At 35.6% G+C, this 22590-nt stretch overlaps 2 protein-coding genes across 5 annotated transcripts in view; one reads left to right on the forward strand and one right to left on the reverse strand.

Annotated features, from left to right (window-relative positions):
• Positions 1 to 15196, forward strand: part of Trappc6b (trafficking protein particle complex subunit 6B) — a 34652-nt gene extending 19456 nt beyond the window's left edge. Inside the window, exon 6 of the mRNA XM_078050194.1 lies at positions 14866 to 15196. Within this exon, the coding sequence (XP_077906320.1) occupies positions 14866 to 14894 (29 nt within the window). The 3' untranslated portion in view covers positions 14895 to 15196. The remainder of the gene's footprint in view (positions 1 to 14865) is intronic.
• On the reverse strand, positions 152 to 21406 carry Gemin2 (gem nuclear organelle associated protein 2). 4 transcript variants are annotated; one of them, XM_005322707.5, is made up of 10 exons: positions 21218 to 21406; positions 20757 to 20841; positions 17796 to 17885; positions 17489 to 17548; positions 15684 to 15797; positions 13218 to 13262; positions 11288 to 11356; positions 6843 to 6953; positions 5885 to 5943; positions 152 to 3627 (listed from the first exon to the last, which is right to left on the reverse strand). In XM_005322707.5, exons 1-10 carry the CDS (start codon positions 21403 to 21405, stop codon positions 3588 to 3590), a joined length of 861 nt encoding a protein of 286 aa, XP_005322764.1. In that variant the 5' UTR covers position 21406; the 3' UTR covers positions 152 to 3587. The 4 variants fall into 4 exon arrangements, with proteins under 4 accessions (XP_005322764.1, XP_021580391.1, XP_021580392.2 ...); XM_021724716.3 differs by lacking the exon at positions 152 to 3627 and having other exon boundaries at positions 4876 to 5943; XM_021724717.3 differs by lacking the exons at positions 152 to 3627; positions 11288 to 11356 and having other exon boundaries at positions 4876 to 5943; positions 21218 to 21398.
• Positions 21407 to 22590: the final 1184 nt, after the last annotated feature.

The following is a 22590-nucleotide window of genomic DNA, read 5'->3' on the forward strand; positions in this document are numbered from 1 at the left end:
GGATTTTATCAAACTAAAAAGCTGCACAGAAAAGAAAGCAACAGAGTGAAAAGCAACTTAGGAAAAAATGTATTTGGAAATCATAAATCTAATAAGGGATAATACACAGAATACATTAGAAATTCTTTTTTTTTAAAGAGAGAGTGAGAGAGAGAATTTTAATATTTATTTTTTAGTATTTGGCGGACACAACATCTTTTGTTTGTATGTGGTGCTGAGGATCGAACCCAGGCCCCACGCATGCCAGTCGAGTGCGCTACCGCTTGAGCCACATCCCCAGACCATTAGAAATTCTTGTACCTCAGTAATAGAAACAACTGGGTTGAGAAATAGGCAAAGAACTGAAAAAACATTTGTTCAAAGAAGACATACAAATGACCAATAGGTATATGCATAAAATGTTCAGCATAATTAGTTTGGGAAATGCAAATCAAAACCATAATGAGATACCACCACAAGCTCTTAGCACAAACACACACATACACGGTGAGTTGCAGTGGGGTGCACCTGTAATTCCAGATACTTGAGAGGCCGTGGCAGAAGGATCTTTTGTTTGAGCCCAGCCTGAGTGACAAGAGTCCTTTCTTTAAAAAAAAAAAAAAAAAGTGTAGAGAAATTAGAACCCCTATGCACTGTTAGTGACTGTAAATTGGTACAGCAGCTATGGAAAATAGCATAAAGGCTCCTAAATTTATTTTTAAAGCACAACTACCATGTAACCCAGAAATCCACTTGTATGCTTGGTCTGTTTCAGTTTCTCTCTACCTACTGACAAAAAGGTATTCGATGTTGATCCAAACACCAAAACTATTTCCCCACCTTGAGCCAACACCCATTTAACATCGCCTTTTTGCAGACATGCTAGGTAGAACATTTTACTGTCCCCTTTAGTAATACAAAGCAGCCTCTTCTGTACAAAGTTTCCTTAGTAAATGCATTGGACTGACTGATCACTCTGTTAAGAATTGAAATCACTCCCATGCCACTGCAACATATTTTTTGTTTTGTTTTGGGTATTGAACCCAGGGTGTTTTGAGTCACATCCCCAGCCCTTTTTTTAATAAAACATTTTATTTAGAGACAGAGTCTTCTGAGTTGCTCAGAGCCTCGATAAATTGCTGAGGCTGGTTTTGAACTCACCATCCTCCTGTATCAGCCTACCCAGCTGCTGGGATTATGGGCATGTGCCACCATGCCCACCTGCAACATTACTGTTAATAGCCAAAAGGTGAAAACAATCTAAGCATCTAGGGATGCAAGGATAAAAAAAAAGATGGCATATACATACAGTGGAATATGAGCCTTAAAAAGGAAGAAAATCTTGTCATGCTTCAACATGGATGATCCTTGAATACATCATGTTAAATGAAATAAGCCAGTCACAGAAGGACAAATACTACATGATTTTGCTTATGTATTTTAAGTATTCAATTCATAGAAACAAGTGTAATGATGGTTGCCAGGACTGGGGTCAGGAATAAGCGGGAGTTGTTAGAGTATAGAGTTTTTGTCATTCAGGTTAAAGAAATTCAGATTGGCTGTACAGTGTGCATATATTTAATACTTTGTTGTACACCTAAATGTGTTAGGACAGTGGATTTCTTAGCTTTTTTACCACATAGAAAAAATATGAAGTTTGCATAGCAAAAAGCAACATGAGAATGTTAAAAGGAAAATATTTATAGTGTGCACCATAGATATAAGTGAATATTCACATTTAAAGAGCATTTATAAATTTAAAACACATCCTTTAACTCAGCAATTCCATTTCTACATTTTTTAAAAAATTGAGCCCAACTTTGGGGGAATTCTGGTCAAAGGAAAAGAAGGTTGAAAAGGAAAAAAAAAAACTATACTGAAAGCAAATTTTATATCAGGTAATGAGAACATTTACTGGGGATTGAGCCCAAGGGTGCTTTATCATTTACTTATGGTGAATAAGTACTTGGACTATTAGGCTGCCATTTAAAAATGAGCTTTATAGCTGGGTGCTGCAGCTCACACCTGTCATCCCACATACTTAGGAGGCTGAGGCTGAGGCAAAGGATCACAAATCCTGAACAATTAATTTAGCAAGACCTTGTCTCAAAATAATAGTTTAAAAAAAAAAGGCTGAGGATGTAGCTCAGTAATAAGAGTGCTTGCCTAGCATGTGCCAGGCCCTGGGTTCAATCCTAAGTACTCTTCCTGCCTGTGCCCTCCTCCCCCAAATAACTGACAACTAACAAAATATAGACAAAATTTCATCTACTTTTATTAAAACTAGAGGCACAGCTGTTGGTTGCCTGATCAGTGTTGTTTATTCCCAATGTTTATTACCTTTTCCACTTCCTTTTAGACTGAAAAGGCTTCCAACCTCATTTCCTCATCTTTAGATGATCATGTTAGACATTTGTGACCAATAGGGGAACACAGATCTGATGGGAATTCTGGAAAAGGTTTTTCTTTTGGTACTGGGGGTTGAGCCCAAAGGTGCTTTATCATTTACCTAACATTCCCAGCCCTTTTAAAATTTTTTTGTTGAGACAGGTTCTTCCTAAATTTGCAAAAGCTGACTGGCTTCAAACTTGGGCTCCTCCTGCCTCAGTGTCCTGAGTTGCTAGGCCCAGGCCTTTTTGTTTTGAGAAAGGGAGGGTCTCACTAAGTTGCTGAGGCTGTGATCTTCCTGCGTCAGGAATCATGACAAACTGCTGCAACTATAGGTGTGCACCACTAGCCTTTTCTGTCTTGAATAGAGACACATTGCCTTCAACTATAGCACAATCTTGTTGCCATGAAGAGAAGGCTAAAGAAATCTGAGACTTTGATATTATTGAGTCACTGAACCAAGGCCAGTGGCTCATTCCTCTATTTTCTTGTTCTGTGAGGAAAATAAATCCTATTTGTATAATCATTGCCACTTAAACCTTCTGTTACTCAAGTAGAAAGCATTCCTATTTGATGCAGAAACAGATAAATTCATACAAACAAAAGACTTGTCAGAAAAATTAAAACACTCTACCTCTTAGTAGGGTATTTTTGAAAATGATTGTTAGAAAAAGCTGTTTATGCAATAAAGCACTTAATAAACTTATTGAGCTTAAAGAGAAAACATTTGATTAATTCTGTTGTTGACTCACATTTGCCATTTAATCTAGATTATTTTCTAATTCTAAGGACATTATCTTGTTTTGTTCAAAAGTAAAACAAAGTTTTGGTAACCAAAACACATTTTCAACAAAATTTATATGAAGACATGTAACGAACAATGAAATAGCACTGGGGACCTTTATAAAATTTCATCACACAGTTTCTATACAGGCATCTTCACCAATAAGTGGCACTCAATTTATTTTAAATCATGTGACTGCAGAAAACTATTCAAATTGTTCATCAAACACCAAGTGGGATTTTCCAAAGATATTTCAGAAAATCAATTCAGTCTATATTCTGTTTATCAACTTGAGTTGCACAAGTTAAAATGAAGACCTTTCACACAGTGTTGATTGAAGAAGTGATAACAGCCTGTACTTGAATTGGCATTGCACTTCATCAGACTTAGGCTGCCTTCAGTAGAAATAGCTTCTATCCCTCAGAAATCAGCTACATCAAGATGGCTCATCAGCTAAATCACGTTGGTCAAAATACCTGAAAAATAATGTAATGTATGCACAAGTATATTAATTATAGCACTACCTGTAGTAGCAAAAGACTATGAACAATCCAAATATTAATTGATAAAGGGAAATAATAAACTACAGTACATATAAATGACTGAAAACTGCACAAAAGGAACTAGAAAAATAGCTACACTGCTACAGAGTGATTTCTAGGATTAAGTGAAAAAAACATGGTACAGAATAGATTGTTCAGTATACTTTAGTCTTGTAGGCACATAAGTTTACTTATACATATTTATTTATACTTTTAGAGAAAATGGAAGGATAAACGAAAAGTTAATAAAATAATTATTTATAGGAGAAAGGAGAACCGGGATAAAAGTAGATGCTAAAGCACTCCAAATGTATCTTGAATTCTGGAATGTTGTAAATATTTTATGTGATTAAAAACAGGTGCAGCTGGGCCAGTGGCGCATCCTTGTAATCCCAGTGGCTCTTGAAGCTGAGACAGGAGGATTGGGAATTCAAAGCCAACCTCAGCAATGGTGAGGAGCTAAGCAACTCAGTGAAGCAGGAGTATTGCAACTTAGTATTAGCATCTTAGTGAGACCCTGTCTCAAAGTTATAAAAGGGAATGAGACTTCTTATCTGAAATTGTGAAGAAGAAGAAAATTCATGGTAGTTTTGGTGTGGTACCTCAAACTGGCAACATTAAAGCAACAGTACATAGTAAGGGTTTAGTTAAGATGGAAAAGGTCTTAAATTACAGGGTTTGGTACTATGTATGATTTTAGGAATTCACTGTGGGTCTTAGAATAGGATGGACTACTAAATAACATTAAAGGAAAAATCAAATACTTCTAAATTAGGACTGAAATATCAATTTGAACTCATGATTTTATTTTTCTAAGAAAGTGCATTATTTCCTAGCTCTGTTGACTGAAAAGGCCTAAAAACAATAACCAACTTAATAACCAGTCTGTAACTTCCAAGTTGTGGTTTCTAAATACCATTTTTTTTTTTGTTATTAGAAATCATGGGGCTGGGGATGTGGCTCAAGCGGTAGCGCACTCAACTGGCAGGCGTGCGGCCCAGGTTCGGTCCTCAGCACCACATACAAACAAAGATGTTGTGTCCGCCAAAAACTAAAAAATAAATATTAAAATTCTCTCTCTCTAAAAAAAATTAAAAAAAAAAAGAAATCATACTCCAGGATAACCAAATTGTGAAGTCTTTTTTTTTTTTTTATTAAAGAGAGTGAGAGAGGAGAGAGAGAGAGAATTTTTTTTTTAATATTTATTTTTTAGTTCTCGGCGGACACAACATCTTTGTTTGTATGTGGTGCTGAGGATCCAACCCGGGTCGCACGCATGCCAGGCGAGCGCGCTACCGCTTGAGCCACATCCCCAGCCCGTGAAGTCTTTTTTTTAACAGAAAAAAAGTTCTAACGAATACACGAATAGGGATTTTTTTTTTTTTTTGTACTGGGAATTGAATACAGGGGCGCTCTACTACTGGCCAACATCTCCAACCCTTTTAATTTTATATTTTGAGACAGGATCTTTCTGATTTTCCCAGGCTGGTCTCAACTTGCTATATCCCCCAAACCCCACAGTCCAGTCTCTCAGGGATTACAGGCATACAACACCATGCCTAGAAGAAACTAGATGTTGAATATGTATTCTGGGGGCTGGGGATGTGGCTCAAGCGGTAGAGCGCTCGCCTGGCATGCGGGCGGCCCGGGTTCGATCCTAGGCACCACATACGAACAAAGATGTTGTGTCCACAAAGATGGTGTGATAACTGAAAAATAAATATTAAAAAAAAAAAAGAATATGTATTCGGAAAAAGTTACCTGTTTGAGAGAGGGAGTAATGAATGTGAAATTATTTATCCCAAAACTTAAATGTATTATGCAGTTTTATAAAAGTACTGGTATTAGAATAAAAACAATTATCAATGGAATAAAAACATATATATAGGAAAAGACCTAAAGTAAATATGTATTTATTAAGAATTAGAATTTGAGAAAAAAGTTTCCCAATAAATTTCAGGTGGAACTTTAATATAGAAATATATAGCAAATTAAAAAATGCCTCAATCTAAAAGTGAATAGGATCTAGGCAAATAAAAACTACAAATGTAGGACTGGAGATGTAGCTCAGTTAGTAGAGTGCTTGCCTGCATGCAAGCACAAGGCCCTGGCAATTCCCAGCAAAAAAAACACACACACATGCGAGCGTATTTGAACAAATAAACAAAAGTCAAGAATTACTTCACTATACCTGCTAACCAAGCAGATTAATAAATTCAAGGCAGGAACTCTTTCGTCATCTTTACTGTCCTAAAATAAAGAAAGCAAATATTAAAATATAGTCTATTTCTTTAATATTTTTGAAGTTTCTGTTTAAGATGCAAAGCATGAAAATAACTTTTTTTTTTCTTTCTTTTGAGTACTGGGGATTGAACTCAAGACACTAAACCACTGAGCCACTTCCCCAGCCCTATTTTGTATAAATTTTAATTTAGAGATAGGGTCTCACTGAGTTGCTTAGCATCTCGCTGTTACTGAGGCTGGCTTTGAACTTGGAATCCTTTTACCTCAGCCTCCCAAGCCACTGGGATTACAGGCGTGCACATCCATGCCTGGCCCTAATTTTCACTTGAGAAATACTTAAAGTCATATTTTAAAATAAGATTGCTTGTTCAGAGGATTAATACTGTCCTGTAGGAGTTCCAGTTCTCATGGAACTAGATTAATCCTGTGACAAGGTGCTATTATAAAGTGAGTTTGGCACTTCCCCTCTTAAACTTGTGCCACTTGCTACTCTCACACTCCTATGTGATGACATCTGTCATGGTGTGATGTAGCCAAATGCCAACACCTAATCTTAGACTTTCAGCCTCTAAATAAGTCTCATTTCTTTATTAAAGTACTTGACCTCAGGTATTTTGTTACAGCAATACAAAATGGACTAAGTCAAAGATGAAAGCCACAAATGGCAAAACTCAAAGGCCTGAGTTATTGTCATCTTGGATATTATTCATGTACCTTCAGGCTTCCTTTTTCTGGGAAAAACATCTTTATTTTATTTAAGCTATTATTATTTGGAACTTTTTTGTTCTATGGGCTAATCTAATTCCAACTAATAAAATATTCCACATTTTTCCTATTTATTGGAAACCTCCTTTATTGACATATAAATTGATACTTTTAATACGAAATAACAAGTTATGACTTACCACTAAGAGTCTCACTTCAGAGCACCTTCTTGCAAGCTGCCGAATCAGTGAATGAGCCTCAGGTAATAAAGGTTTTTCAAGGCAAGCCAACAAGGCATAAAGCCATCTTCCCTAAAGAGAATTTTAAAAAGTACTAAATTGTTACAATTTTTTTTTTTTTTTGTACCACGGATTTAACCCAGGGGTGCTTAACCGCTGAGCCATATCCCTAATCCCTTTTATTTTTTATTTTGAGACAGGGTCTGGCTAAGTTACTGAGGCTGGCTTTGAACTTGCAATCCTCCTCAGCCTCCTGAGCTACGGGATTATAGGAGTGTGCCACCATGCCTGGTAAACCAGACAAATATTTAACCATAAATATAATTTATTTTTCTAAGTGTCCAATATTGTGCCTGGCTATTTGCTATAAATAATTCATAGAACATGTAACAGTATTATGTTTGGATATAGACAAAGGATCATCTGGAGAGCTAGGTGATGACTCTTATAGACACATGACACTGGTCACTTTAAAATATTCCCTGATGCTCAAAGTCTTCATTTCATTAATTCTTACCACAGACGAAAATTAAAATACTATGTATATAAATCCTTGAAAAAATTAAGATCCACTTTTCTTTGTCCACTATAGACATATATACAAATCATTATATGCTTTCCCCTAGATCCATATGAAAGAACAATTCTGGAGACAAAATAGTGTTTTGGTACTTCTACAAACACAAGCTGAATTTAGTCCCAATCCTTTTTAAAATAGGCTTTTTTTTCCAATTACAAAATTATAATCAATTATTAGAAACAAAAAAAAAAAAAACAGCATTCTTGTTATCTGGGTAAACTTTCTACTGATTTTTAAAACATCTTTTATCCTATGTATATGTACAACTTTTTTCAATAAAGTTCCATCATTATCATTTTGTAGTTGTCTTTATTTATAACACATAATAAACATACCCAATGTTGTTTAACAGTATTAATGAAAGAACATCATTGGATAGTCTCAACATGGCATGTAGAAATTCCATTTAATAACATGGAAATGTTTATTATTATACATTACAAATAAAATGATGGTGTTGAAGGGTATGTAGTTCATTAAACTTTCTGAGATACAATCATCATAAGAATGGTATAACCAAGAATGGCTATATCAATTATATTTATTACAAATATAGTTTAACCAGTAAAATTATGTATACTACTAGCACTATACACAATTTAATTCTGAGCAATTTCACTTTTTCTTTAAATGAAAATATTCACATCCTGATTTGCTTAACGAGTCGTGGAATTCTCTTCTAGGTTAAAAAAATTAAAACTCGCCTAATTTTCAGCGGAAACATTTATTATATAAAGCTAGTATTTAGTATTCAAATATCTTCTACACTGAGAAGTTGCCCCAAACCTCTACTGATTGCCTGTAACATATTTATACTGAGAGGTTCCTTAACATCACTGTGATTATGCTAGAAAACAAAATCAAAACCCACAAATGAAAACAAAACACCAAACCAAAAAGCTGAAAACTTCTAATAGGTTCACACTTGTATGATAAAATAAGGCTATGTTTCTCAAAAACATTAAACAGTAATTTTAAGACGAGAAAAAGTAGAAGATCCCCTTTTTCCTTCTACTGGTTATTTGGACAGTACAGTTACTTGGATAAAGGAATTAGATCCTTTGATTTCTAAGATACAATACTCAAAATTACATTTAAAGGGTTAATGTTAAAATTCAGAGTCAGCTGTCAGTGGTTTGAAAACACCTTAATGATTCCTCTGATGATATTATAAAGACTTTTTGGTACTATGCTTTCATTAAGTAACAGGAAAGGCCAAATTTACCATCTTTTTGAGTGGATAATATTTATTTATTTACTTAGCACTACTAAAGACTAAACCCAGGACCTAAAACACACAAGGCAAGCACTCCACCACTACATCCTCAATCCTTTTTACTTTGAGACAAGGTCTTGCCAAGTTGCTGGCCTTGATCTTGCAATCCTCCTGCCTCAGCTTTCCAGGTAGCTGGGATGATAGGCATGTGCCACCATGCCTGGCTTGAATGGATAATCTTCCTTTTTTTACTTGTCAATGGACCTTTATTTTATTTAATTTTATGTGGAACTGAGAATTGAACCTAGTGCCTCACACATGCTAGGCAAGCGCTCTACAACTGAGCCACAACCCCAGCCCCTTGAATGGATAATCTTTAGATGTTAAAAAGAACACAAAATATCTTAGAGCAAAGAATTAAAAAAAAAAAAGATTAAAAGAAGGCGTACAAATCAAATAATGTTTTAAGAGGTTACTATTAAATATAAAGAAATGATATAAATTTTTAAATTCAGTATCTAGATAAACAAGTGGCCTAAGAACACAAAGTTATCTTCTGAAGGTATAGCTAATATACCGACCCATGGGATAAATACGTTTTTACTGATATCAAAAGAAATGAAAACTACATTTAATTTAAAGTAAATCTGCTTAGTTTGAAACATAAACACAACCTATAAAAAAGTTGGGTCAAACTATTCAGAGTTGCTGATAATCAAATGTTTTTAAGTTACAAAAAAGGGAATTCATATAGTTCAACTTGAATGGAATTGCAGAGAATAATAATAAATTTGAGTATACACTGCTGATGATATTATAAACCAGTTCAGGACTAGGGATATAGCTCAGTTGGTAGAGTGCTTGCCTTGCATGCACAGGGCCCTGGGTTTAATCCTCAACAACACACACATATACAAAAGATGAAACATATATAAACCAGTTCATTTCTTAAGGAGAACAATCTCACAAAATATAACAAAGGCTTATAGAAATTTGATCCAATAATTCTAAATTAGAAATATCCTGAGAAATTAATGTGAATTTTTATAATTTAATCATGACTGCAAAACATAAGAAAGAATGCAAGTGGTCAATAATTTAATTCCCAGTACTGGTGGGGGGAGGGGGGCAGGGTGGGCCAAGTACATGGTATAATAAAAATTTAAGGGCTGGGGATATATCTCAGTGGGTAGAGTGCTTGCTTCACATGCACAAGGCCATGGGTTCAATCCTTAGTACCACCAAAAAAAAAAAAAAAACAAAAGAATGAAAAAAAAATGTGAAAAAACAAACAAACACCTTGGTCACCAGGGCTGGGGGTACAACTTGGTGTTAGAGAGCTTGCCTAGCATGTGTGAGGCTCTGGGTTCAATACCCAGCACAACAACTATATATATATTTTTCATTGTATTTATGGAAGTGACTTATCTAAGCCACTTTGCTGAGGTAGTCTGGGAAGCCTAATATGTGTTACACTATGTTGCTTATTTGTCTTTCCCAGGAGACTATAAGCTTCTAGAGGGCAAAGATTATATCTTATGCTTTGATAAAGAGCTCTGAACCTGGATATACTCTAGTGAATATCCTAAAATGTGAAAAATCAAAGGACGGCATCCTTTTTTTTTTTTTTTTTTTTTTGGTTTCAGAATTGAACTCAGGGATATTTAATCACTGAGCCACCTCCCCAGCCCTTTTTTAATATTTTTATTTAGAGACAGGGTCTCATTGAGTTGCTTAGGCCCTTGCTAAGTTGATGAGGCTGATTTTGAACTTGCAATCCTCCTACCTCAGCCTCCCAAGGCACCGGGATTACTGGTGTGTGCCACTCTGCCCAGTTGAATGATAACATTTCTTAAAATCATAAATTAGGAGGAGTAATCATGTAACTTATTTATTTAATATCCACCAAATTTACCCAAATTTAAAGTGAGAAATGAGCTGTGAATACAAAGCAATTAAATAAAGGGATAGTGCAGCAGAATTGTTAGGAATAAAGATTCTACAGTCAGATTGCCTGGGCTTAAATCTAAGTTCCACCATTTATAAGCTGTGTGATCCCAAGCAATCTACCAAACCCTTTGTGTTTTAAATTCCTTATCTGTAATTTGGAGGATGATTACAGTTCATATGTTACTGGAGTGTTCAATTAGTTTTTCCATACAAAGTTCTTAGAACAATGCTTGCTTGGCATGTAATGCCATTTTTTTATGATTTTGTGGTCTGAATTTCTAGGCCATCTTATAAAATGCATTTCAAACTTGTTCAAGCTAGTGTTACTCCAAACATAGCCTGCAAATTGATTATCAGTCTGTAACCTAATTGTTAGTGATCTTCATGAGATAAACAGCTTGCACAAGGATATAAATCAATTCTTTAGTTGATATTTTTTCCCTAAAGCAAAGCTTTCTCAACGAAGGAAATAGCATATTGATTTATAATCTAGTATAAGCTCTGAATTTTATTACAAACAAGCACATTTTTGTATGTATGTGTGTGTGTATCTATATATATACACACACACACATTTAAATATAAATACTATAGAGTAACATCTTATTATAAATATATATAACCTGCCTGCATTATGAAATAAAAAAGATGTAATACTACCAATTCTGGAGTAAAGTCTCTTTCTCCAAACCAATTACTCAGATATTCCAAGACACTAGTTATTGTTGCCTAAAAAAAAGAAGATAGAATAGGAAAGAGTTGTATTAGTAATAAAGTATTTACAAGTTTAACAGGAATTCCACAAAGCTTAGTTAGAAAACTGACTAGTAATTTGCTCAGATGTCTCACCTAGTAAGGAAAGATTTTTAAGACAAATATATTTATTCTGCTTGGGTTTTTTGTTTTTTGATTTTCTTTTTTTGTAGTGCTGAGGACTGAATCAAGGACCTCTCCCATGCTAGGCAAGCATCCTACCACTCAGCTACAACCCCAGCCCAACACAAATATTCTTACATTCTCAAGTATCAACTAAGGCTTTAGTTTTAATCTTAGGATTTAGTTTGTAACTACTAATTTTAGTTTGTAACTACTTGAAAAAATTCATCTGCTCTTAAAAACAATTCTTTGTATAAATAACTTCCATTTATTTCTCAACTTAAAAGGTCAAATCTAGGGCTGGAGTTGTGGCTCCATGGTAAAGCACTTGCCCAGCATGTGTGAGGCACTGGGTTCGATTCTCAACACCCATATAAATAAATGAATAAAATAAAGGTCCATGAACATCTAAAAAAATTTTTTAAAAAAGGTCAAATCTAAAAATTAGCTAGAGAAAGATCTCTTTTAGAACTATACAGATTAAATCACTATTGAAAATATTATCTGCAAACAAGTTCACATTATATATTTGGTATACATATATTGTGGGTACTTATTAAAAAAAATCATGCTGATGAAACTTACTATGACCATTAAGGTATCTAAATGCAAATAATCAACTTAGTGCAACTACCATCTAGAATGATTTCCAGTTGAATAGGACACTCAAAAAAAAATTCTTTTTTTTTATCTTCCAAGGGTATTTAGTGCTATGTAAAAGCAAAACAAAGTATTTATCTTTTAAATGGATAACAGAGTCCCTACTCCTGAAAGACTGAAGAACCAAATTCTATACTTCTCCCCTTTTGATCCTAATCTTTACCTTTTGATCCCAATCTTACATAATATGTCAGATACCTAGACCTAGAAATGTTAACCTAACCTTAATAATTCATTCAAACTTCAGTGTCTTAAGACTTATTATAGCTGAAATGTACATAAATGAATACCCTGGCACCATATTAAAAAGCATGAGCCCTAGAGTTAGATTTATCTGGCATAGAATACCAGTGCTTTTACTTGCTGAAAAACCACCAGCCAGTAATTCTTTTTTTTTTTTTTTTTGCACTGAGGAATGAACCCAGGGGTGCTTTACCACTAAACTATATCCATCCTCAGCCCTTTTTATGGTTAATTTCAAGACAAGGTATTGCTAGGTTGCGAAGGCTAGTCTTGAACTTACAATTCTCCTGCCTCAGCCTCCTGAGTTGCGGGATTACAGGCATGTACCACCACACCTGACTACCTGCAAGTTACTTACCCTTAAATTTTGTTTCCTCACTTATAAAAAAATGATTATTAATAATAACTCCCCACAGGTCCCCACAGACTGGGCATGGTGGTGCATGCCTGTAATTCTAGCAGCTCAGGAAATTGAGGCAGGAGAATTGAAAGTTCAAAGCCAGCCTCAGCAAAAGTGAGGCACTACACAACTCAGAGAGACCTTGTCTCTAAATAAAGATACAAAATAGGGCAGGGGATATAGCTCAGTGGTCAAGTGCCTCCAAGTTCAATCCCTGGTATCCTCCAAAAGAAGAAAGAAAGAAAAATAATAACTCCCCACAAAGGGATATAATAAGGATTAAAAAGAACCACTGAAGAGCATACAAGAAGGTCTTGCATGTTGTAAATATTAAATAAATGTATTCGAATACTTCTATACACACTGCAAACAAAATAATGCATATAATATCATTATTAGATGGATTTTTACCTGATTCATTCTGCTAACAATACTAAGCAATGGAGGAAAACCAATCTGAAAGAAAAAAATGAGACTGAAATCTATTAATGCATATAAGAAAGATCTTCATTTTTTCCCCAAACAAGTTAATTTCTTGCTACATAGTTATTTAGTAATACAGATAAAAGAAAAAAAATGTTTCACTGCCCATTATGAGACATTCTAGAAACTATTGTTTGTAAGGCCCAACAAAATAATATCTCAAAATGTGAATATATAAATTTAAAATTAATTTTAGTAACCAAAATGTCATAAGCATGAAATTTTAAAAAAGGTACTTGAAAAAGTTAAATATAGTCAATAAAATTATAACACATTGTTATATATTTTTTTTTTTAAAGATAGAGTGAGAGAGAGGAGAGAGAGAGAGAGAATTTTTAATATTTATTTTTTAGTTCTCGGTGGACACAACATCTTTGTTGGTATGTGGTGCTAAGGATCGAACCCGGGCCGCACGCATGCCAGGCGAGCGCGCTACCGCTTGAGCCACATCCCCAGCCCCAACACATTGTTATATTAATATATCATAGACACTATTTAAAAATCTTCAGTGAAAGTTAAAGTTTTCAGCAATTAAGGGCATTTGAATTAGAATGGTATTTTTTAAACCTAATCTGACTCAATTTTTAAAGTATACTGCTAGGCACAGTGGGATTACAGAATCCCACCTATTTGGGATGCTAAAACAGAAGGATTACAAATCTGAGGCTAGCCTGCCAACTTAGTGAGACTCTGACTTAAAAACTAAAAAATGCTGGTGATGTGTAACTCAGTGGTAGAGCATCCCTAAGTTCAAGCTCTCATACCTCAAAAAAAAAAAAAGAAAGAAACCAACCAGCCAACCACTATGGACTTAAACAAAACTTCAGAACTAATGCATTAAACTTTATGTCCTTAAATGATCTTTCTAACATGGTATATTTTTACTTGTCTATATTCTGTTAACAAGATAAATAAATAAATACATTTCTTTACGAAATTAAAACTTTTAAATGTAGTATACATTAAGTATATTATCTAAAAGAATAACAGGTTGTCTAAGAAAGAGTGTCAAATTAGCTTCCCTAAAGATTTTAGTCTATTTATATTCCCACACTAGTTAGAAGAGTGCCTGTTTTCCCAGGCTTTGTCAAAACAATATATCAAACTTTCTTTGCCAATATGTTGACCTGAAAAATTGTAGATCAGCAGAGGTATAAAGTTATAGTTCTATTATAAGTGAAGTTGGGAATATTCTCATATAAGAACAATTTGTATTTCCTTTCTGTAAGATGTCTATATCTTTTGATGGTTATTTGTTTTATTTTGTTTTGGGGTGGAGGCTAATTCTTGGCTTTTTAATGATTTTGGGAGTTCTTTATATTTTGAAAATACATTTATTTTGTTTTGTTTGCAGTACTGGGACTTGAACCCAGTAATGCTCTACCACTGAACTACATCCACCCCCCACTTTTTCTTTATATTTATTTAATTTTTTAATTTTAGGTGGACACAGTATCTTTGTTTTATTTTTATGTAGTGTTGAGGATCGAACCCAATGTCTCATGCATGCTAGGCGAGCACTCTACTGCTGAGCCACAAACCTCAGTGCCCCCATCCCCTTTTATTTATTTTTCAGACGTGGTCTTGCTAAGTTGCCCGGGCTGACCTCAAACTTGCGATCCTACTGCCTCAAGCTGGGATTCTGGTATGAGTCACTGTGCCTGGCCTGGAAAAAAATAAGTTTTAAACAGGAAAAAAACAATATGGTACCATATCTGTTGAATAGAACAATATAACATAGGAAGTAGTAATGAAGATGTATGCAATGTGTTCTATAGGAACATCTGCAAACCCAGAGGCAGATAAATTCTGAAAGACAAGGAGCTGGCCACATAATTATGATTAAAGTCATGTAAAATTTAAGTATACCCCCAACATTTCATCTCTTAAATATGCGATTTACTGGAGGATCTTTCTAACAGTGTCATGTTTTCTTTTGCTTCCGTGACTACTTACAATGCTTTATGTGACCTATACCTAGTCATTTAAAAAATCCAAATCCTATCCAACTCAAAATTATTTTTACATAGTTAAAACGTAAGAGATAAGAAGTCAATCTAGATTAAGCCAGAGTAAATTATTTTTGAAACTTCGTAAGTTATAGAATCTATAAGCTAAGTCAGTGGTTGGCAAATATTTTCTATAAATAGTCAGATGGTGAATATTTTTAGGCTTTGCAGGTCACATATAATTTCACTACATGTAAACATTTTATTTGTTTGTTTCTTTTTTTACAATCCTTTTGAAATATAAAAACCACTCTAAGTTTATGAGGTGTATAAAAACAGGTTATAGTCTATATTTGGCCCATGTTGTAGTTCACTGACCCCTTTATACTAAGTGATAAACCAAAATTAAAATACTTTTTGTTTTGTTTATCCACATATTACCTACTTGTACATAATCAATTCCAGGACTTTCATTTGTAGCTGGTCCAATAGCCCCTTCAGCACATAACCTTTCACCCAGACAAAATTTTTTCCAGCCTTCTTCATCTTCAGATTTTGGCTGAAAGATGAAAAAGAAATTATTCAGTCTTTTATAATACTGAAAATATATTTTTTTTCAGGTATTTATTTTTATACTGAACACTAAAAATAGAAATAAGGATCTCCCATATCCCTACACCTCAATACAAAGATACAGTACCAGTTAAGGGGAGAACTGTGTCCCCAAATTAATATGTTGAAGCCCTAACCTTCATCTAGTACCTTAAGCTGTGACTGTATTTGCAGATAGAGCCTTTAAGGAAATGATTAAACTTAAATGAAGGCTCTATGGTGAGCTCTAATCCAATCTGACTAGGAAATCTGAATACTCCAGGAGTTTATTTTTTCCCTCCTCTGAAGATAAATAGCCTTTATTAGATTCTCAGAAGCAATATGTGATTCCCCAAAGATTAAAAATGACTGCTTGAGGGCTGGGGTTATGGCTCAGTGGTAGAGCGCTTGCCTAGCATGTATGAGGCATATGACTGCTTGAGGGCTGGGAATATGGCGCAGTTGATAGAGTGCTTGCATAAGGCCCTGGGTTCAATCCCCAGTACCACCAAAAAAAAAAAAAAAAAAAAAAAAAAAAAGACTGCTTGCAACACCATATCCATTTCTTTCTTCCCCAACTCCTATTTTTACTTGGAAGAGTTCACATAGCTTATGAAGAGCTTAAAATTATATATAAACTGAAAAAATGTAGAAAATATAATTTTCCAATATGTATGACAGGTTTCACTATTATGTCATCATTACAGTAAAGCTGAGATGATACTCTGTAACCATGTGAGTTTACTACATGGCACCATTATCCTTCTAGGAAAACCCAATAACCCTTATTCAGTCTTTTATAATACTGAAAATATATTGATTTCCTAAAAAGCAACTATTCAGCTAAGCACAGTGGAACATGCCTATAATCCCAGCTACTAGAGAGACTGAGGTAGGAGGACAGCAAGTTTAAGGCCGGTTTGAGATAGTGAGACCCTATCTCAAACAAAAACAAAAACAAAAAAAGAAACAACAACAAAAGGTACTGTTCAGAAGAATTCTTAAAAACTAGAGAGGTCAAATAATGCCTATTTGTCAACCTAAAGAAAAAATTAGAACCAGAGATAATAGTTAACCACAGGCATATTAAAAGAGGTTGAAGCAAGGGGAAGTTTTAAGACAAGAATGAAGGTTATGTCGGAGGTTTCAAAAATAATAATATTTGAGCATAGTGATTAAAAACAAAACTGGAGTCATTCTGAAGTTGAACAGACAATTGCCTAGCAGATATCCTTGTAGAAGTTCTTCTGATAAGGTTGCAGTGGTTTTAGTGCAAGGTTGTAGGTTGGCAGAATCCTTTATGATGGACTATTTGGCAACCATGCATAAGAATCGTTCATTACTTCCTGGCTTTCTTTACCTTTAATTGTTGCAGTTGACAAAGTAGCTCCATTTTGATTATGACAACTTTTACATTTCTTTCACATATCCAAGTCTGCCCAAGATATGGTGGATTAAAACAGTAATGAAAATACCAACTTGCACTACGGGTTATTTTTCAGGCTACTAATATAATGGCATTGTTACTATTAAATAATGGTATGTGAAAGAGAATTAAAATAATATAGACTAAGCAAATGAATCCTTGAAGACTGGAAATAAATATAGATATTTCATACAGGTATACATTGTAAAACTTAAACTGATAAGCTTACATACCATAGTCACATTACTGTCCAACTGTTGTGATTTCCAGTGACTTCTATGTTTGTTCACACTCTAAAGGAAGAAAAGTTGGACAGTGATTCACAAGATGAGTAACTGAAATCACTTTCCACACAAAATTCTAACCACTCTAAAATTTGGAAAATAAGTTACAAACTGTAACATACCAATGATAATAATTAAAAAATTGATTCATAAATATTATATATGCTTTAAAATCACATATCTTAGCTTTCCAATTATAGTCTAAGAAAAGCAATAAAATCTGAAGAGGGTTTAATTGATTAAATTTGATACTTACCTGTCGAACAGTTGAAAACTGTGCTACTTGTTGCTGTTGCCACTTAAGTGTTGGGGAATAACCTTCAGGGGCAGGTTGACATCCTGAAAGCTAGAGATCATTTCCTAAATGTTAGCATCAACCTCTCATACCTCTACAAAGTAAAAGCAAGATGAAAAATATATAAAACAAGTGAATAACTAAGTCTACCTAAGAAAAAAGGGATGGGGATATAGCTCAATAGTCGAGTACTTCCTTAGCATACACAATGCCCTGGGTTCAATTCCTGGCAACACCTCTGCACCAAAGAAAACAAAGCCCCCCAAAAGCAAAACAAAACTAGATCAGGTTTGGTGGCACACATCTGTAATCTCAGCTCCTCTGGAAGCTGAAGCAGGAAGATCTCAAATTCTGAAGTCAACCTGGGCAATTTTGCAAGACCCTATCTCAAAGTGAAAAAAATAAATGGAGTTGGGAATGTATATAGCTCAGTAGTAGAGCTCTTTCCTAGTATGTACAAGGCCCTGGGTTCAATGCCTAGCATTGACAAAGAAAAAAAAAAGATACTTTTTTGCTGGGTTTCAGTTCTCGCAACTAAAAGGCTCAGGGGTCACTCCAGATAAACTGGGCTAAATGGGCTGCATGAAATAACCACACAAGAGACACAAACACCTTTTTCTTTGGGGTCGCTGTGATGGCTCCTCCGACCTTAAGGGTCCTCAGAAAGAGAGAGAGCAAGAGCACGTGCTGACCCCTTTTACTGAGGAGAAGTTATTTAAATGAAGCAAGGGGTCAGGTTTTAGGGGGCTGAGTCTATCTTCATGATGTCCACTGTCAGCAGGTTGACTGACACCTGGGTAGGCCACACTCAAGGGCACAGTAAGAAAAGGGGACACACACAAGGCACTTCCATGGAAGATTCTATCCTAAACAGGGCAAGGGGTTATATTATAAAGGAACAGGTGAGCATAGCTTCACCTATGGGCTGTGTAGCAAGACACATCCAGGCACGAGACCAACCCTCGGACCCAAGATGGGTGGGGAAAGCTTTGCCACATTTCTGCAACTGAGTGCCTCAGCACCAGCCGGGGAGTGTAACTCAGTCACGTTTAAGGTTGGTCTCCCACACTTTTTACAGGTGCAAAATAGCAGGCATTTCACTTTACAATTTAGTCTCAGTTAAAAATGTTAGGACAGCAATGGAGGGTAAGGCAGGATGATTGCAAGTTCCAGGCCAGCCTCAGTCACTTAGTGAGGTCCTAAGCAACTCAGTGAAACCCTGTATCAAAATAAAAAATAAAAAGGTCTAGGGATGTAGCTCAATGGTAAAGCATCTCTGGGTTCAAAAAGATCCTCAGCCACTTTAATTAAAAAAAAAAAAAAATCTGGAATGGGGCTGAGGATATAGCATAGTGGTAGAGTACTTGCCTAGCATGCATGAGGCCCTGGGTTCAATTCCCAGCATAGGGAAAAAAAAATTGGAATGGTTTATAGTTGGAGTTTCTAAGAAATTTAAATGATGTAAACCCTAAATGTATAATTCAGTCCTACCACTCTATAACTGCAAAACATAAAAAGAGAGGAATACTTTAAATAAAGAAGTTTGGTATGGGCATAATACATTTAAAGAATCTTGACTTTAAAAAGTCTACTTGTTTTCTAAAACAGTACATAGTTCACAACTGATTACATATAACCTTGTAACAATATTTAGTGGGGTCACTTTTTAAGTATTATGTATATAAGACACCATGTTCTATTAATCAAAAACTTCTGAAAAGAAGTTATATGAAACATAGTGTCTGAATTAAAATTTTCTTACTTTAAGTATGATATAATGGAACTATTCAGAACATATAAAGGAAATTATTAAAACTTTAAAATGCCACTTCCCTTTAACTTTAGAGATATTATTCTATGACTATTTAATAGTTCTCTTTCATTTATTGATCATGTTTATTTTCTTCAAAAGAAGGGTTACAATTACATATTTCATTTGCTTGTTTACTCTCGGCCTTCCCTAGGAGAGTACAAACTCTGGGAGGGTAAGAACTTTTTCTTTCTTTTCTTTTTTTGTGGTGCTGGAGATTGAATGCAGAGGTGATCCATCACTGAACTGTATCTGTAGGTCCTTTTCATTCTTTATTTTGAGACAGGATCTCCCTAAATTACCTGAGGATCTTACAATCCTCTTGCCTCTTGCCTTTGCCTCCCAACCCCCCAGATTATAGAAGTGTGCCACCAACTCTGCCAGGTAAGACTTTTCTATATTATCCTTTGTTGTGTTCTAGTGCCTGGCACAACTTAGTTGCCCAATAAAAAGTGTGCTGAACCTGAGTGCAGGGGCGAACAACTGTAATCCCAGAGGCTCAGGCTGGAGGATCTCAAGTTCAAAACCAGCCTCAACAAGTGAGGCACTAAGGAACTCAGTGTGACCCTGTCTATAAATAAAATGCAAAATACTGCTGCGTTGTGGCTCAGTGGTCCAGTGCCCCTGAGTTCAATCCCCACCAAAAAAGTGTGCTGGATAAATAAGTGAATGAAAATGCCCACAGTTGCAAGTAGCAAGAAAGGTTTAAGACATTTGGGTTTTTACTCTTAAAAAGTGATATCAGGGCAAATTCAGAACGTGCAAAACTACATTAGATAAGATTAAACACCAGTTCAATAATAATGATCAAGACAGAGCCAGAAAAAACTTACAAAAAAAAAAAAGTAACAGAGACTCCTTTAGGACACGATTATGTCCTTAAAATAAGATGATCAAGTCACCACAAATATCAGTGTTACTGAAAAATCTCTGGAGAAAGTCAACTGTCTCTATGGAGGAAAAAGTACAAGACAACTTTTTCCTCTCTTTGTAGGGACGAAATCTTACCTACACCATAATTTATACTATTGGATAGTGTAAGAAGAGCCTTAGTGTGTTAGAGAGACAGACAAACGGACAGACAAATCTCCCAGATGGTTATTAAAACTCACAGAAACATTCACACTTTGCTTTCTTTTCAACTTCTTTGGGTCAATCTGAGCTACCACAACATCTGGACACTGAGCAGCTTCGATCCTAAGAATAAGTAATAAACGCAAGGAATTTAATTACTATTGTGCTTTACTCATGTAATTAAACAAGTGATTCATTTTAATTCATTATGAAATCAGAAGACTTCCGATAGAGGTACTAAACAACAAACATATGTCCGAAATTATTTAGATTAAAAGCAAGGAAATCCAAGAGCATGTCTTATGTGTGCAATCAAATTCAAAGGGAATTTGCCCGTGTCAGGAAATAATCCTGAGATTTTGAGCAGTCCCTATTTCGCGAGAGATTGGGACTAGAACAGAGGCGGGGCTTTGTAGCACACGGGTGAGATGGGCAACAAGCGCTGTGCCCTGGACCTGGGCGGATAACCAGCCCACCCGCACAGAGCCGAATCACTCACTGAACACGCCTCAGGTATTCCTGAGGCGTCCTCGGAGGTACCGAGGGGTCGAAACCTTCCGCCAAGTCGCAGGGCTCCACCGGCAATAGCCGGGGCATCAACTCTTCCACTGCAGACTCCGATGGTACCCACGCCATGGCCTTGGATGAGGCCAGCCCTGAGCAGCGCATGCGCCTAGTGCAGGTCATGGCGCAGGCGCACAATCAGGCAACTTTGGCGCGGAGTTGAGCAAGCGGCTGGGCGGAACGGAGAAACTGCGCGTGCGCAATCCTCTTGCTTTTTCCTCGACATTTACACTCCGGCGGTGTGTGGCCCAGTCGGAGTTTAATTCATGCAAAAGCTATCCTGAATTGTTTCTGAAGACTGTGGGTGAACTTTTATGCATTCCTAATAGTGTTTTTTAAATTAATGAGCAATATTACTATAATTATCATTTATGGAACGCTAAATTCTTCAACCTCTGGTAGGCAATTTACATTGCACCTTAAAATTCATAACATCTGGACATTGAGCAGCTTCCAATCCTACGGATAAATAATAATCGCAAGACATATTAATTGGTATTATTTGCTTGTTTTACTCATGTAGTAAAACAAGCGATTCATTTTAGTTAATTATAAAATCAGAAAAGGAAAAAAAAAATCAAGTTGATCCAAAGAAGTTGAAAAGAAAGCAAAGTGCGAAAGGGTGTTTTTTTCCGGTTTCGAGGGGTAGAAGGTGACCTAAAAAGTGGTTAAATATTGTGACTTTCTCCTAAAGAGACAAGTCCAATCTAGATTTATTTGATGCCAAATGAATGAAAAATTAATTTTTTGCTGAGATTTCTCCTGCTTGGCCACTTCAAAGATTGCTTTATTTTTATTTGAAATGATTATTACTCCTGAGGTAGCTATCACCTCCCCACAACTCTTTTTTTTTTTAATGACAGCAGAATGCATTACAATTCTTATTACACATATAGAGCACAATTTTTCATATCTCTAGTTATATACATAGTATATTCACACAAATTCGTGTCTTCAGACCTGTATTTTGGATAATAATGATCACCTGTGCACCCAACAACCACTTTCCACCTCACTTCTGACCCCATGCCCCCCGCCCTTCCCCTTCAACCCCTCTGCCCTATCTAGACTTGGTCTGTTCCTCCCAGCTCTGGGCGCCCCATCCCACTATGAATCAACCTCCTTATATCAAAGAAAACATTGGGCATTTGTTTTTTGGGGGTTGGCTAACTTCACTTAGCGTTATCTTATCTAACTCCATCCATTTACCTGTATATGCCATGATTTTATTCTCTTTTATTGTTGAGTAATATTCTATTGTGTATACATGCCACACTTGCTCTTTTTAAAAGAAAAAAAATCTCTGCT

This window comes from Ictidomys tridecemlineatus, chromosome 5, assembly GCF_052094955.1.
Source record: "Ictidomys tridecemlineatus isolate mIctTri1 chromosome 5, mIctTri1.hap1, whole genome shotgun sequence".
NCBI classification, from domain to species: domain Eukaryota; kingdom Metazoa; phylum Chordata; class Mammalia; order Rodentia; family Sciuridae; genus Ictidomys; species Ictidomys tridecemlineatus.

Coding starts and splice junctions, on each gene's coding strand:
- Gemin2 (XM_021724716.3), bottom strand. CDS start 21,405: ATGACCTGCACTAGGCGCATGCGCTGCTCAGGGCTGGCCTCATCCAAG. Junction 13,263..15,683: donor CTGGAATTGATTATGTACAA/GTAGGTAATATG, acceptor TTTTTCTTTCAG/ATTGGTTTTCCTCCATTGCT. Junction 11,357..13,217: donor TTGTTAGCAGAATGAATCAG/GTAAAAATCCAT, acceptor TCTTTTTTTTAG/GCAACAATAACTAGTGTCTT.